Below are 14,028 nucleotides of genomic sequence, written 5' to 3' on the forward strand. Positions count from 1 at the left end.
TTTTTTGAATTGACAATAACTAGTGTTGTAGTATGTTGTAAATTATTATTATTAATAACAGTTAGTAACAAAATTTTAATATTCCTTTACAACCTTTTATATATTTTTTTTTCTTTTTCAATCGACAAAAAATAGTGTTGCAGTATTATTGTGAATTATTAATATTAATAACAGTTAACTAGAGGCTTTCCAATTTACATTCCACTAAAGATGGCATAAAATTAATTAATTAGGTTCCGATATGTAATAATAATGTTGGCGTACATGTGTTGCAGCAATGCCCACTTAACGCAATTTGAAATCTTAGCCGAACCTTATCGGAATTTAATATCGATACCGAACCTTACCGGAATTTTGATATCGTTATAAATTTTAAATACATCTTTTGATATAATTTATCTTATCAAGGTATATAAAAGAAAGTCTGTTCACCTTAGACAACTTGCCAAATCTGGTTTTATTTGCTTTAGTTCTTCTAGTAATATTAAACGTAGTTCGTTTTTCATAAAACGTTTTTAAAACTTAATTATTTCTTCATATTTAACTTTATGTTTTCACTTTTTTTGATCAAACACATTTATTTCAATTTTTAATAGGGATTCATCTCGCCGGATATTTTTTTTTAAATTTAAAACCAGAATAATACCATAGATAAAAGAAAAATACTTTAATTTTGAGACAATAATTTGATGATTAATATATAATAAATAAATTTTATCACTTTTATTTTTTTAACCTTTTCTCGTGTAGTTGGTATTCATTATTTTTGTTCAAAGTTATTGTTACTGTCTTCATTCTATTTAAACTTTTTTAACTGAACTTTAGCAAATATCAAGTGTTTAAAGGTATAAAATAATAAATTAATTATATTAAGTAATCTATAAATTATTATCAATAATTTTAGTAATGGTTTTTATGTAAAAGAGTAATTTTGTGACAATAATTTTTATGCCTTTATAATTTTTATATTTTGAACTTATTTAAGGTTGGTATTCAGTGTGTATGTTTAATGTATATATAATTTTGTTGTTATATATTATTTATAAACTAGAATGTTGAATTTCAATTTTAAAAGGAGATTCACTTAAAATAGATATGTACAACTTTTCTTTAATTTGAAACCAAAAAATGCTATAATTTTGTGACTATTATTCTGAACTTTTTCTCATGGTTGGTATCCATTATTTTTGTTCAATTTATATATATAATAGAGTGTTATTTTTATTTATAAATTATAATGTTTAAATTTAAATTTTAATTGAAAGATTCAATTGTGGATTCAATTACTGTATTATGTCATATGCAATTTTTTTTTATAAAACCAAAAAACGATATAATTTTGTGACAACAATTTTGAATTTTTTCTCATGATTGGCATCCATTGTTTTTGTTCAATTTACATATTATGTTGTCGTTACTGTTTTCATTGTTTTAGTTTTAATTTTAACTGAACAATGGCGGTTATTAAGTGTAAATGAAATAAGTGTCAACGTTATAAATAATTAAAAATAATTAATAATCATAAATAATTTTAATAGTGGCTTTTATGTAAATGAGTGAATCTAAATCAATTTATCGATAACAGTAACAATTGTTCAAGTTAATTGTGCATCAGAAATAATTGGTTTATAAAACATTGAATAATACACGAGTAGTAATTATTATTTTGCAATATTAATTCTCTAAATTAATTGCTTAAAGATAACGATAACATTTGTTCATTCGTGCGTTCGATTGTGTATGTAAACACGATAAGAAATGCAAGATGGGACCAGGAGTGGGGACGAAGTGAAATCTCAATCAAGAAGTTGTCAACATCAGCAAATCATTTTGTGTTTGTTGTTACGGCTTCTAGTTGATCCACTACTTATTTATAAATATCAAAATGGTAAATTTATATTTATTTTATTATTATTTAAATTTAATTTGTTAATGTCGGTGAAATAATGCTAATTTAGGTTATGGTTTTGCACTTTAGGGGACTGCATTTTTGTGACTTCCATTTGACCTCTGTGTGCTAGTATAAAAATCTAATCTTTTTGGTTAATTTTTTTCTTATCGGTTTTTTCTATAAAAAATAATATTTGGTGTTAAGTAATAAATATCATACTGATATTCTATTACTGTTGCTAAGTGATGGTTTTGTTAGATTAAAATGCAAAAATAATAAGTGCTTTTAGTATTAGAAATTAAATTTAAAGCATGCTTTAGTTGTTGCTATATATTAGCAAATTTTAAACATGTGTTAATTCAACAGATGTTTTCATTTGCATAATTAGTTGATTATCAGTACTTAACATCCTAATTACTGATATATACTAAAATTTCTTGATTTTATGTGTTTGTATATGTTTAAATATAGCATATATAATACTATTATTATAATACCTAACCTTCATTGACTAGAAAAATGTTTCGACTAACATATATGTGCATGTTACGGTTTTATGGATTTTCTATCCTAATTTATTAGGAATGGTGTATCACTGATTTAGTAGTTAGGATTTGCCCCTTACCCTAATAATATTATAATTCTATCCCCTAAAGGCTGATCCAATCCGTGTAGTTGTCACCGGTGCAGCCGGTCAAATTGCTTACTCTCTGCTCTACCAAATCGCAAAGGGTGATGTATTTGGAAAGGACCAATCACTCATTTTACATTTATTGGATATACCACCAATGATGGGAGTCCTAGATGGCGTAGTAATGGAACTTTCTGACTGTGCCTTACCTCTACTTCACTCTGTTGTTCCCACAGCAGACCCTGCTGTTGCCTTCAAAGATGTATCAGCAGCTTTCTTAGTAGGAGCTATGCCCCGCAAAGAAGGAATGGAAAGGAAAGACTTACTGTCTGCTAATGTTAAGATTTTCAAAGTCCAAGGAGAAGCCTTAGACAAATATGCTAAGAAAGATGTCAAGGTTTTAGTAGTAGGCAATCCAGCTAATACTAATGCTTTGATTTGTTCAAAATATGCCCCGTCTATTCCTCCTTCAAACTTTACTGCAATGACTCGTTTGGACCAAAACAGAGCTAAGGCACAACTTGCTGCTAAAATTGGCACAGGAGTCGCTAATGTAAAGAATGTTGTGATTTGGGGAAACCATTCTTCCACCCAATATCCTGATGCAAGAAACGCTGTTGTATGCTTGAATGGTAGCAAGGTTCCCATTCCTGAAGCTGTTAAAGATGATGTTTATTTGCAAACACAATTTGTACAAACTGTTCAAAAGAGAGGAGCTGCTGTAATTTCAGCACGAAAAATGTCCTCTGCCATGTCTGCTGCAAAGGCAGCAGGAGATCACATGCACGATTTGTGGCATGGTACACTACCAGGAGAATTTGTTTCAATGGGAGTTTTATCTGATGGTAGCTATAATGTACCAAGAGACATTATTTTCTCCTTCCCTGTTACTATTGAAAACAAACAATGGAAAATTGTACAAGGTTTACCTATTGATGAATTTTCAAAATCAATGCTTAATACTACTGCCAAGGAGTTACTAGAGGAAAAGCAAGAAGCTCTTGCAGTTTGTAGTCTTTAAATATCAGATACAAATAAATACAAATATATTTATGGGTATTTTCATACAGTTTCAAAAATTACAAATTCTATCAATTGTTGCATACATAAAATAAAACTAATTAAATCTAAAAACTGTGGTATCATTTTACAGAAAGCCTTGCATGCATTTTAAAATTATATTGTCATAATCTTACATGCATTTCTAAATTGACCTGTTTTCTTGCAAATTTTAATATGTTTAGTAATAGACTAATTACAAATAAATAAACTTATCACACATTATCTAAGTATTGGATAGTTTATATTGGGTACAATATATCATAATGCCCAGGTCTATACAAAAGATGGACAGATGGTTTAATGCCATCAGGAAAGTCATGAGCTATAACTTGGCCCCCATCACCACGATCCATATATTCAACTCGCACTCCACTTTTCAGTGCTGTACAAATTGCTATAATATGGATATGGTCAGATTCTTTGTACATAGGCTCAACTTCCTGAAAAAAAAAAGATAATTGCAATTATTTGGGATTAAAAATATGGTTATTAGTATTTCATTATATAAAGACAAAAATGAGATATATATAGTAAATATAAATTACTTGATGACAGAATTCTGCAATTGTTCGATCCCCATCAATAAAGTTCTGGTAGAATTCAGCTCCTTCTTGTAACTGTCCGGATGTTAAGAGTCTTAGATAAACTACCACATAATCCGAGTAACCTTGTTCATTGAACAGCTTATGCAATTCTGAATGTGATTCTGATATTTCTTCAGTTTGAAGTTTTCTAAGTACCTCCATAAACTAAATTATGAAAAAACTTATTATACATAGTAAATAACAAGGATTGTATAAACATCATAGTCTTACGGTATCATGAAAGTCCTCTAATGTGAATTGTGGGAAACCAAGTTCTACTAGCTTTTCTTTGGACTGTTTAGCTAAAACAACAAAGTTTGCAAATTTTTCTTTATCAGTAATCAGTCTTTCTAGATAAGCATAAGAAAATGCACGAAAAAAGCAATTTCCATCAGGCCTTGTTCTTCGAACGGATTTATACTTTGCAGATAAGTCTTTAATTTTTAAGCAGTATACTTCATCAGAAGTGTACTCATTTTGTAGTGATGTAATAGGTTCCAACTCACCTACTAAGGCAATCGACTCTGATATCTAAAATGAAGCAATTATAAATAGAATTAAAATATTACGATAATACAATTTAAAATGCTTTTAAGTTTAATTTCATTAATTCTTATGCGTTCATAGTTTTTTCTGTAGTGTATAATATATAATAATTAGAATTAAGTGCTCGATTTGAAATATATGAAAAATTTTGACTAATATTTAGATGCCAGAGTTATTACTTTAATTTATTTTATTTGTTTTAATTTAAAAATTGCTGAAATCTATATGTCCGAAAGCATTTTACTATATTTTCATAAAACGTGGCAAAATTATTTATAACATTAAATGACTAATTCAACAATATATTTATGAAAATAAAAAAGGCACAGTTAGGTAAAGTTAAATAAATATTAAGACCTCTTTTTCAATTTGACGTTGCTGTTGCAGTATCAATTCATCTTGATTTATAGTGTTTCCATCCGAATTGTTACAGGAGTTGACTTCCATTATTAATATTATATCTAGGAAAAATATTAAAATATTGTGTTTGTCATAAAATTGTTAAATAAAATCGGTTTGATGTTACTTTAATAAGTTTCAAAATCATTCTTTTATTGTAGCCCCATTGATATTGATAGATAATGACAGTCTCAAATGACAGCTGACATTTGACAGATGTGATTCATTTGTAGCGCGAATTTTAAATAAACTAGACACATTGTAATAATTATTCAATTAAACACTAATATAAAACGTTATGAGAGTAGATAAGTTTAATAATTTAATAATTAATTACTTATTGTTAGAAATATTAAATGTTTGTTTCACAATATAAATATTTATCTTGACCTAACTTCACACCACAGTTTTTGTTATTTGAAGTGAAGAACGCACAAGTCGATGTTAACCCTGTTTTTAGTTTGTAAAGTTCTTTTCCGGTTTGTCACCTGAATATGTGAGTACCATATATTTTCTTAATGAAATATTTATCCGTGTTCATCTAGTAGTTTAATTAAATTAAGGTTATTTATTATACTTTTTTATCGTATTTATAGATTATGCTTTAAGTGTATAGTTTTTGTTTTGACCGACTGCGTCATACTTGTTTAATTTTCGTTCCAACAATTAGGCTTGATACTTAACATTCTAATAATTTAGGTTTGGTAGCTTATGAATATTGTTTACGTTAAATATGTTGTAATTCCACTTGTGATAACAGTTGTTAAATAGTTATTCGCAAAATCTAGTGACTAAAATATAATTTACTTCGGTGAAGTGCAACATAACCTCATATTAGCATACGCGTTTTCCATTACCCATTGCTCTTGTTATTATCGCAGTATTAATTTTATTAATAGTGGTATACTATTTTCCAGAAGGGACAATGAAGCAAATCGTAACAAATCAATCTGTGAAGATTCCAGAAGGCCTTACGGTCACTGTGTCATCGAGACAGGTCACTGTCAAGGGGCCCAGAGGAGTATTAAAACGCTCCTTCAAACATTTAGCAGTTGATATTCGTATGGTCAATCCTAGGTTATTGAAAGTTGAGAAATGGTTTGGATCAAAAAAAGCTATTGCTGCAGTTAGGACTGTTTGCTCTCACATCGAAAACATGTTGAAAGGTGAGTTTTAAATTTTGTTCGTATAACATGGCATGATGCCACTCGATTGTTGACTCTATTAAGTTTGTTGTAAAATTTCTATAATTTGCAATTAACAAGTTCAAACTATTTACATTTCATGTAAATTGCATCCAAACAATTAAAAATCCTTAAACTTTAAATGTGTGACAATTTGTGTTGATGATTACAAAGGTTATATCTAATCCGTTTACAACTAAAATGCATTTCATGTAATAAGGCATGGTGTCAATTTTTGAAATTATATCAAGTTTGTAGTCAAATTTCTATAATTACAATTAACAAGTTATGCAAACTATTTACGTTTCATGTAAATTGCATCCAAACATTAAAAACTTTAAATATGTAACAATTTGATTGTGCTGATGATTACAAAGGTTTTATCTAGTCTGTTTACACCTAAAATGATTACTCTCTGTGATTAGAATTGTTTATTTGGAGTTCATCATCAATCATAATACTTTTTGCATTTTGTTTCTAATGATTGATTAATGGAGACGGATTGATTAATGGAATTTTCTGCTCTTGTTAAACCAAATAATGGGAACCAAATCTATGAGGAACTAGTATTTTCAAGTTGTTTATACTATTTTTATCAATTACCTTTATTTTAGGTGTAACCAAAGGTTATCAATACAAAATGCGAGCCGTATATGCTCACTTTCCCATTAATTGTGTGACCACGGAAAACAACACAGTTATCGAAATCCGTAATTTCTTGGGAGAGAAATACATCAGACGGGTAAAGATGGCCCCTGGTGTTACAGTGATGAACTCCCCCAAACAAAAGGACGAGCTGATCTTGGAAGGAAACTCCTTGGAAGATGTATCTAAATCAGCTGCATTAATCCAACAGTCGACCACTGTTAAAAACAAGGATATCAGAAAGTTCTTGGATGGTCTTTATGTATCTGAAAAAACTACAGTTGTTCAAGATGAAATATAATAAATTACTTCTATCCTTGTACATTCAAGCTTTTGATTTAACCCAACCATATTTCCATTTGATAAAATTCAAAATTCAATGCAAGTGTGACTTAAATTTTTTGATTCCAGCTAATAATTGTTTGAAGTTTTAATAATATTTATACATAAATGACCATCTTAAATCAAGTTTTTAAATCAAGAACAGAAATTTATAGTATTCAAACATGTTTGGCAAAAATTGTTTTCAAGAATTACATTCACATAGGAAGTAAATTTAAAGTTAATGATCTTAAGTGATAAAAATTTTCACTGCCGCCTTCATGTAGCAGAAATTTAAACCATAAAATTTGATTTTATGACATAGATAACAGCACTGTTTGCTTATGGAAAAATCATTTTTCGTATTTTCAGAACTTGACATGGTTTAATGCAACTCATCTTTTATTAGGTAAACGAGGCTGCTCTGATCAAATTTCAAACAACTCAACAACATATTGTTAACCAGGCCTTCTATATTCATATTTCTTTCAGAAACATACTTAACAATTATTGATTATACTCTCAAGTTAGGGTATTTGCATATTGGATGGACTCGAGTAATCAAGGTATAGCACAGGATAATTATACTAAAAAAAATTACAAGTGTTGTGATGGATGCTTTGTGTGAAACCTAAAATTTATTTTGCTTAAATTTTATAATATATTCTAATCGTTCGAATTCTAATAAGTAATACCCACCTCGATTTAATGTCCCTTTTTCTTAAAATTATTCTTAAAGTGGCTTAATGACTTTCATCTGATATCGTGTTCGAGTTCAACTTACAAAACATATGAAAATATGTGCACACTTAGATCAGATGATATATGTATTTTGAAAATACTCAATTTTACATAAATGAAAGTTCAGTAAGTTTATAAAGGGGCGTTATATATTTGCTATTTCTCAAACTTTTCAGCGATTATTTAAACTTTTGAATTATTTCTTTATCATAAGGAAGAATCATATGCGTTTTTATCGAATTTTGAATAGAGTTCTAGATGTATGTTTTTTAAGGTTTATTGGAAAGATAACACCTTAAAGGTTTATAGGCTAAATTAGCCGCATTGAAATAAAATACAGTATTTGTGTTCCATTTTAGTCAATATATTTTTTTTGTATGTAGTGATATTTTTACACCAGTCCTGAAATGGATAACAAGTAAAACTGTAGGATTAAAAGAAGGCTTTAAAAATACAAAATCTTGTGAATATCATCTGAGATATTTCGATAATTCACATGTTTAAGTCTTGCTCTTGTGATGCAACATAGTCTTCAGGGAAGTGGGTTTGCATGATCCTCGAGGCGGCTTTTGTAATTGGCTGAATATATTCGTATTTCATAATTTATTGTGTATATTTCTTCATATATTGGGGACCAAAAATTTCATTTTAATGGTATTTAACCCTTTTGAATATAATACAAAGAATATTTCAGGTATTTGGGTAACAAGTTCAAAAATAGGTAAAATCATACTGCAATTTGATTTACAAAGTTTTTCAAGTTTGTGTCATGGGTATGAATGCGAGATTTGGTAGAATATGTGAAATTTACATTTATTAACATCAAAAGACATCATATCAATCGTTTTTGATTAGAAGTCACAATAGACATCTGAATTAAATTTCACCAACAAAAATTAACTAACAGTAAATTTCTGTCCTGTTTTCTAAGATACTTTTATGTATTTTTTTATTAGATTTTATGGAAAATAATTTACTGCTAGTTAATTTGTTGGCGAAATGTAGTTCAGATGTCTTTAGACAATGGTATGCAAGATAGCATCCAGGATGCGACGTTGTCAAATCTTGCACCAATTATTTATTATAAATGCACTATCAGATCCCCTCCACTTTGCGCCCTTATAAATAATACTGCAAATTTATTTTAGCCAGTATTTGTCGGGTAGACCTTTTTGTGAACGCATGTCGATAGCTGGTGCATCTCGCGCCGAAATATTGCTCCACGTGCCGGTTATTAAGTACGTAGAATGGACTAAAATATGATGAAGTGAATGTTAAATGTGTGTTAAATCATAAATTCTGTTTGGTTTTATCAATTTTAATATATTGGTGTTTAATATATTGCATCACACCGTCGTCATCCATCATTTAAATCACAACTAGTATCACATCATGTGCCGGTGAATAAGTACATATAATGGACCAGAATTTAGTGAGATGTATGTTAAATGTGTGTTTAATTATAAATGAGTTGTACGTTTATGGTTCTATGAGTTTTATTATATCAATGTTTCATATTATAAGTTGGCGTGGTAGATGTGAAAATTGCGATGCAACCATGATGCAAATGGATGGTCTATAATGACGCCAAGTAGTTTGCTTTGAAGTCGGGCGGCGCATGAGGCGTTTTTCTCATTTAACAATTACTATAGAAGTATATGCTCAGTAAATCTTTAGATTTGGTTCACTTTTAGGTGTGGATTTATTAGTTTTTAGTATATTTATTATAACAGTTTGTACAAATGTGGTGAAACCAAGACGCAAAATGATGGACTGGAATCACGGAGCAAGGACTTGTGTACAAGGTAGGAAATAATTATTGAATTTACTTTTGTTCAAACATCAGAAGAGTGCCTGTAAGAGCTACAGAAAATTCAGATTATTTTTAACACAAGTTGCACGCGCAATAGAAGTTTTAACTAAATATTTTACTATTGATTTAAAGACTATTTATTATAAAAGTAGGTGCATTTTTCAGCATTCGTGTAACATAAGAAATAGATTTATGTTATGGTGCATTATATGTACTATTGTGCTAAGTCTGATCAAAAGTATGATACATTATGTGTACCACCAAGCCTGTAAGAATTGAAACAAGGGTGGACAACACGTGGTCGGTGGGCTGCATTTTATGGTGCATTATATGTACTATTGTGCTAAGTCTGATCAAAAGTGTGATACATTATGTGTACCACCAAGCCTGTAAGAATTGAAACATGGGTGGACAACACGTGGTCGGTGGGCTGCATGCGGTTTCCAAGCATCTCTCGAATAATATTTTGTTTACTATAGTAACTTTCTTATATTAATACATTTATTTTAGTGTACTCTTTCCTTGTTGCCTAAGTTTATAAAAAAAATAATTTTTAAAATTTTGTAAATTTTATTTTTGTTGTCAGTTTATATTATTATGTTTATTAATAACTAAGTATTCTTAGTTTATCTTGCATAGTATTCTTTAGTTTTTCTTCCATATATCGTAACTTCGTATTTCAAACGATTTCGCCTATTCTCAAAATTAGAAAATCTTGAGAAAATTATATGAATAATTCGATATGTGTGTATCGAATTATATATCGGTTTATTCATAATTTTATTATTCATCTTTAGCCCAAATAAAGCTTTAATGTATATATCAAACTTTGTAAATTATTAAGTGCGGCCCGTCACAAAATTTTAGAATTTAAATGCGGCCCATGAGACAGAGGATGCTTCTGTTCAACGGATATGTGTTAATTATTAATATATCAACAAATATTTAATTTTTGTAATATATTAAAACAAACATTATAAATTTAATTTCCGATTTCTTGCTACTGTAGAAAGTAGACTTTTCATTGCTCTGGAAGATGGTTCCAGATTCTATATTGGACTACATGATATCATGCAGCAGTGTTATAGGTTTCCACATTAAAATATATATCGGAACATGTATCCGAGTGAAAATAGTGGTTTCCCATGAAATTCCAATTGTTTTCTAAGCGAAAATGCATCTAATTAAAAATAAGTATTGGGGAAATTATGAAAAAAATATATCGAATGGGTATAGGCCAACCGCTTGGTTGTCTTCTAAGATGAAACATTGTTAGAAAAGTGTTCTTCACTCCAGCTCTTACAACTAGCGTAACATGTACTTCTAAAATATTTTTTAATGAACTGTTATTATACGCCGCATAGTAATGCGACAAACCAGGGTTTACATTTTTGGTAAATTTCATAAAATTACTTTGTCTTTATTCCATAACTTTTGAAAAGGAGACTAACAAATCTATAGTATTCATACAAAACTATCTATCAGGCTTTTAGTTTTTCTAAATCATATCGCTGTTTAGGGTTTTTCGTGGTGTAGTGGTAATACCTATGGACTTCGAATCAGAACTTCTCAGAGCTCTTACCCAGCGTAGCTGCACAAATAAGAAAAATCAGTATCACAAAAATTGTAATAATAAATTCATGACACAGAGATAAGATAACCGTTTGAGTTGCCATCTATTTCAAACCAAGTCCTTTAAGAATTATTTCTGATTTACTGACATAAGCAGGGCCGGCTTTAACACTACCAGCGCCCTGGGCGAGATTTCTACGGCGCCCTTCACCTGCAATTCAAACCCATTTGGACAAAAGAAAAACATCTAATGAAATAACCGTTTATTAAAAAAAATTTATTATAAAAGATAACCATTAATAGAACCACTAATAGAATTTTACTTTTCTGGCCTTTCTATCAGCAAACTCTTTTATAAGGTGGTCGAAGTCGATGTTTTCAGCAATTTCGTTCTCAATTGACACAGTTGCTAAGTTTGTCAATCTAGATTGCGAAATCGCTGATCGAAGATAGGTTTTTATTAGCTTCAGCTTTGAAAAGCTCCCCACTAGCAACCGTTACAGGTATAGTTAATAAAATTCGCAACGATATCCATACATTTGGATACAGTTCTTGTAAGTTGAAATCGTTGATGAAATTTAAAACAAAAATGGGAGTAACCACATTTTTATCAGGTGGGATGCCAGACTTATAAGTTCATCACATAACATACTACCATCTATGTCTGATTTAGAGTCTACAGTTAATTTTAATTGGAGATCACTACAGAGCTTGAGAAGGTCGCGTTTTTCTAAAGACCAATATTCCGAGTACTCATTTAACTGTTCGAACCTTTCATTGATTGAAATTAATGTCCAAAAGACAGTTGAAAAATTCAACCTCAAATTTTTTTTCTGGAGAAGTTATAGGGTCATCGCGTGCAATTTCACCAGCTTGACGCTCAATTTCTAGTTCTTCAGCCAACTCGTTCGCAGTTAAAATAGCGCTTTTAAAGCCCGTATTTCTGTAGTCTTCCAAAAAATTGCAGCATTTTTTCAACATTTGTGTACATTTACCAAGATCCATATCTGTTGACTGTGGAGATTTACTTACAACATTTATTTGATGAAGTATGTCATACCAAACAACCAATGAAACTATGAAGCTGAAATCTTTTAGTTGTTCGGCTAGAGTAGTAGCTTCATGAGACATTTGAACATCAGTTTTCTGAGTTTCAAGAGCCAAAGTAATCAAAGCATCATGGATAGTACTAATTTCATAACGGACTACTGTAACACTACTTATTCTTGCTTCCCAACGAGTGTCACTGTGCTTTTTATAGTATATAGTCGCAAGTGATCGGTTAGAATTTTCCATCGATGAACAGAAGCTGAGTGGTCCGAAATATCACCCTTCATAGCTAATCGCAAGTGCTCCTGCATGACTAGATGAAATTTGGCTAGTATTTGTACAAAGCCTAAGAACTTTCCGTTATTTGGCGTATATAGTTTGTCAGAAGTGCCTCTGAGTGCCATATTGTTTTCGGCTAAATAAAGTGTGATATGCATCAATCTAGACAAAACATTATTCCATCGTTTTTTCTATTTTTAATCGTAGTTCAGCTTCAATCCATGAAAAAGTAAAACTTCTTATGAAAAGTGCTATTTTCATGATTTTTTAATACTTCAGACAAGTATTTCCAGTTGTTATACCCTTGAGATACTAAGTTCGACGTTAAGCTACTATCAAATAGTCTACAACAAAAACAATAAACTCGATCCTTAGAAACGGAGTAAATTAACCAACGGCGCTGAATTGTTTCATTGTTTGTAAGAATTTTTGTGAAATGAGAATTAGAGAAATGTCTGCCTGCATCATTCTTCGGATAATTATCAATGCGAGTTTGCACTGGGCCACTAGTAATTATGTGATCAATGATTTTGCCATTTCGAGTGACTGGCCAAGTGGCCAAGTTCGCTATCCCATGCGAATGAGCTGAGTTTGTTACGCTTCGCTACAATAACGCTAGTTTTTTTTATACCAAAACGTTAAAAGGACAATGTGTTTTGATAATAGACAAAAAAACGCTTAATTTGGGGAATTTACGACTAAGCAGACCTCGAACTATGAGCATCAGCTGGGGGGCGCCTGCAGCGCCCCTTTTTGCCGGCGCCCAGGGCGGTCGCCCACCTCGCCCTACCCTAAAGCCGGCACTGGACATAAGTCAGAACAGCAACTCACAGGGACTATTTAAGTTCTGATATCCAGTTTTTAAAAACATAAATTAAACGTATTCCTTTTTTATTTTAACTTTCTCATTACATTTTTTAATCAATATTCGACTTGACAACTAGTAGGTATCGGTAAAATTTGTTTCTCTGTTATTGTCGATCTAACAACGATTTATACCTTCGTTAACAAGTTTTCACACAATCAACGTATTATTCCTTGAATATTTGAAATATAATAATGAAACCTTATTCTACTATACGTTGGTGTTATAGAAATATCTGTACATATATATTCTTGGCCTTTTGTGCTACCAGAGCTCGGGTTAATAGAGGTTGCTTTACTGTGTAATAAGTTTTCAAGGGCTTTGAGTCTCGCGAGCAATGCAGAAATATTCACGAAAATTAAGTCATTGCGGACCAAATTTCTGAACGAACATTCCTCTTTATTTTATTATAATTAAAAGCAAAATTGCACGTCTGCGGTGTAAA

General features: G+C 30.5%; 4 protein-coding genes across 6 annotated transcripts; 2 read left to right on the top strand and 2 right to left on the bottom strand.

The window, feature by feature from the left end:
- Positions 1–1,777: 1,777 nt before the first annotated feature.
- On the top strand, positions 1,778–3,582 carry LOC113366151 (malate dehydrogenase, cytoplasmic-like). Its single transcript, XM_026607714.1, has 2 exons — positions 1,778–1,888; positions 2,548–3,582. Exons 1-2 carry the CDS (start codon positions 1,886–1,888, stop codon positions 3,541–3,543), a joined length of 999 nt encoding a protein of 332 aa, XP_026463499.1. The 5' UTR covers positions 1,778–1,885; the 3' UTR covers positions 3,544–3,582.
- A 241-nt stretch (positions 3,583–3,823) lies between these two features.
- On the bottom strand, positions 3,824–5,274 carry LOC113366152 (ubiquitin thioesterase otubain-like). 2 transcript variants are annotated; one of them, XM_026607715.1, is made up of 5 exons: positions 5,241–5,274; positions 5,072–5,175; positions 4,400–4,699; positions 4,130–4,333; positions 3,824–4,024 (listed from the first exon to the last, which is right to left on the bottom strand). In XM_026607715.1, exons 2-5 carry the CDS (start codon positions 5,159–5,161, stop codon positions 3,824–3,826), a joined length of 795 nt encoding a protein of 264 aa, XP_026463500.1. In that variant the 5' UTR covers positions 5,162–5,175; positions 5,241–5,274. The 2 variants fall into 2 exon arrangements, with proteins under 2 accessions (XP_026463500.1, XP_026463501.1); XM_026607716.1 differs by lacking the exon at positions 5,241–5,274 and having other exon boundaries at positions 5,072–5,198.
- Positions 5,275–5,561: 287 nt separating this feature from the next.
- Positions 5,562–7,264, top strand: LOC113366153 (60S ribosomal protein L9). 2 transcript variants are annotated; one of them, XM_026607718.1, is made up of 3 exons: positions 5,562–5,609; positions 6,031–6,279; positions 6,912–7,264. In XM_026607718.1, the coding sequence occupies exons 2-3, from the start codon at positions 6,039–6,041 to the stop codon at positions 7,241–7,243; spliced, it is 573 nt and encodes a 190-aa protein (XP_026463503.1). In that variant the 5' UTR covers positions 5,562–5,609; positions 6,031–6,038; the 3' UTR covers positions 7,244–7,264. The 2 variants fall into 2 exon arrangements, with proteins under 2 accessions (XP_026463503.1, XP_026463502.1); XM_026607717.1 differs by lacking the exon at positions 5,562–5,609 and adding an exon at positions 5,671–5,812.
- A 4,899-nt stretch (positions 7,265–12,163) lies between these two features.
- Positions 12,164–12,685, bottom strand: LOC113367543. The gene has a single exon (XM_026609143.1). It carries the CDS (start codon positions 12,683–12,685, stop codon positions 12,164–12,166), a length of 522 nt encoding a protein of 173 aa, XP_026464928.1.
- Positions 12,686–14,028: the final 1,343 nt, after the last annotated feature.

The sequence above is a fragment of the Ctenocephalides felis genome, unplaced genomic scaffold, assembly GCF_003426905.1.
Source record: "Ctenocephalides felis isolate EL2017-DRISC unplaced genomic scaffold, ASM342690v1 CF-g0.4_SCAFFOLD_01170, whole genome shotgun sequence".
Lineage (NCBI taxonomy): Eukaryota > Metazoa > Arthropoda > Insecta > Siphonaptera > Pulicidae > Ctenocephalides > Ctenocephalides felis.

Coding starts and splice junctions, on each gene's coding strand:
- LOC113366152 (XM_026607715.1), bottom strand. CDS start 5,161: ATGGAAGTCAACTCCTGTAACAATTCGGATGGAAACACTATAAATCAA. Junction 4,334..4,399: donor TAGAGGACTTTCATGATACC/GTAAGACTATGA, acceptor TTCATAATTTAG/TTTATGGAGGTACTTAGAAA. Junction 4,025..4,129: donor TTGCAGAATTCTGTCATCAA/GTAATTTATATT, acceptor TTTTTTTTTCAG/GAAGTTGAGCCTATGTACAA.
- LOC113366153 (XM_026607718.1), top strand. CDS start 6,039: ATGAAGCAAATCGTAACAAATCAATCTGTGAAGATTCCAGAAGGCCTT. Junction 6,280..6,911: donor CATCGAAAACATGTTGAAAG/GTGAGTTTTAAA, acceptor CCTTTATTTTAG/GTGTAACCAAAGGTTATCAA.
- LOC113367543 (XM_026609143.1), bottom strand. CDS start 12,685: ATGGAAAATTCTAACCGATCACTTGCGACTATATACTATAAAAAGCAC.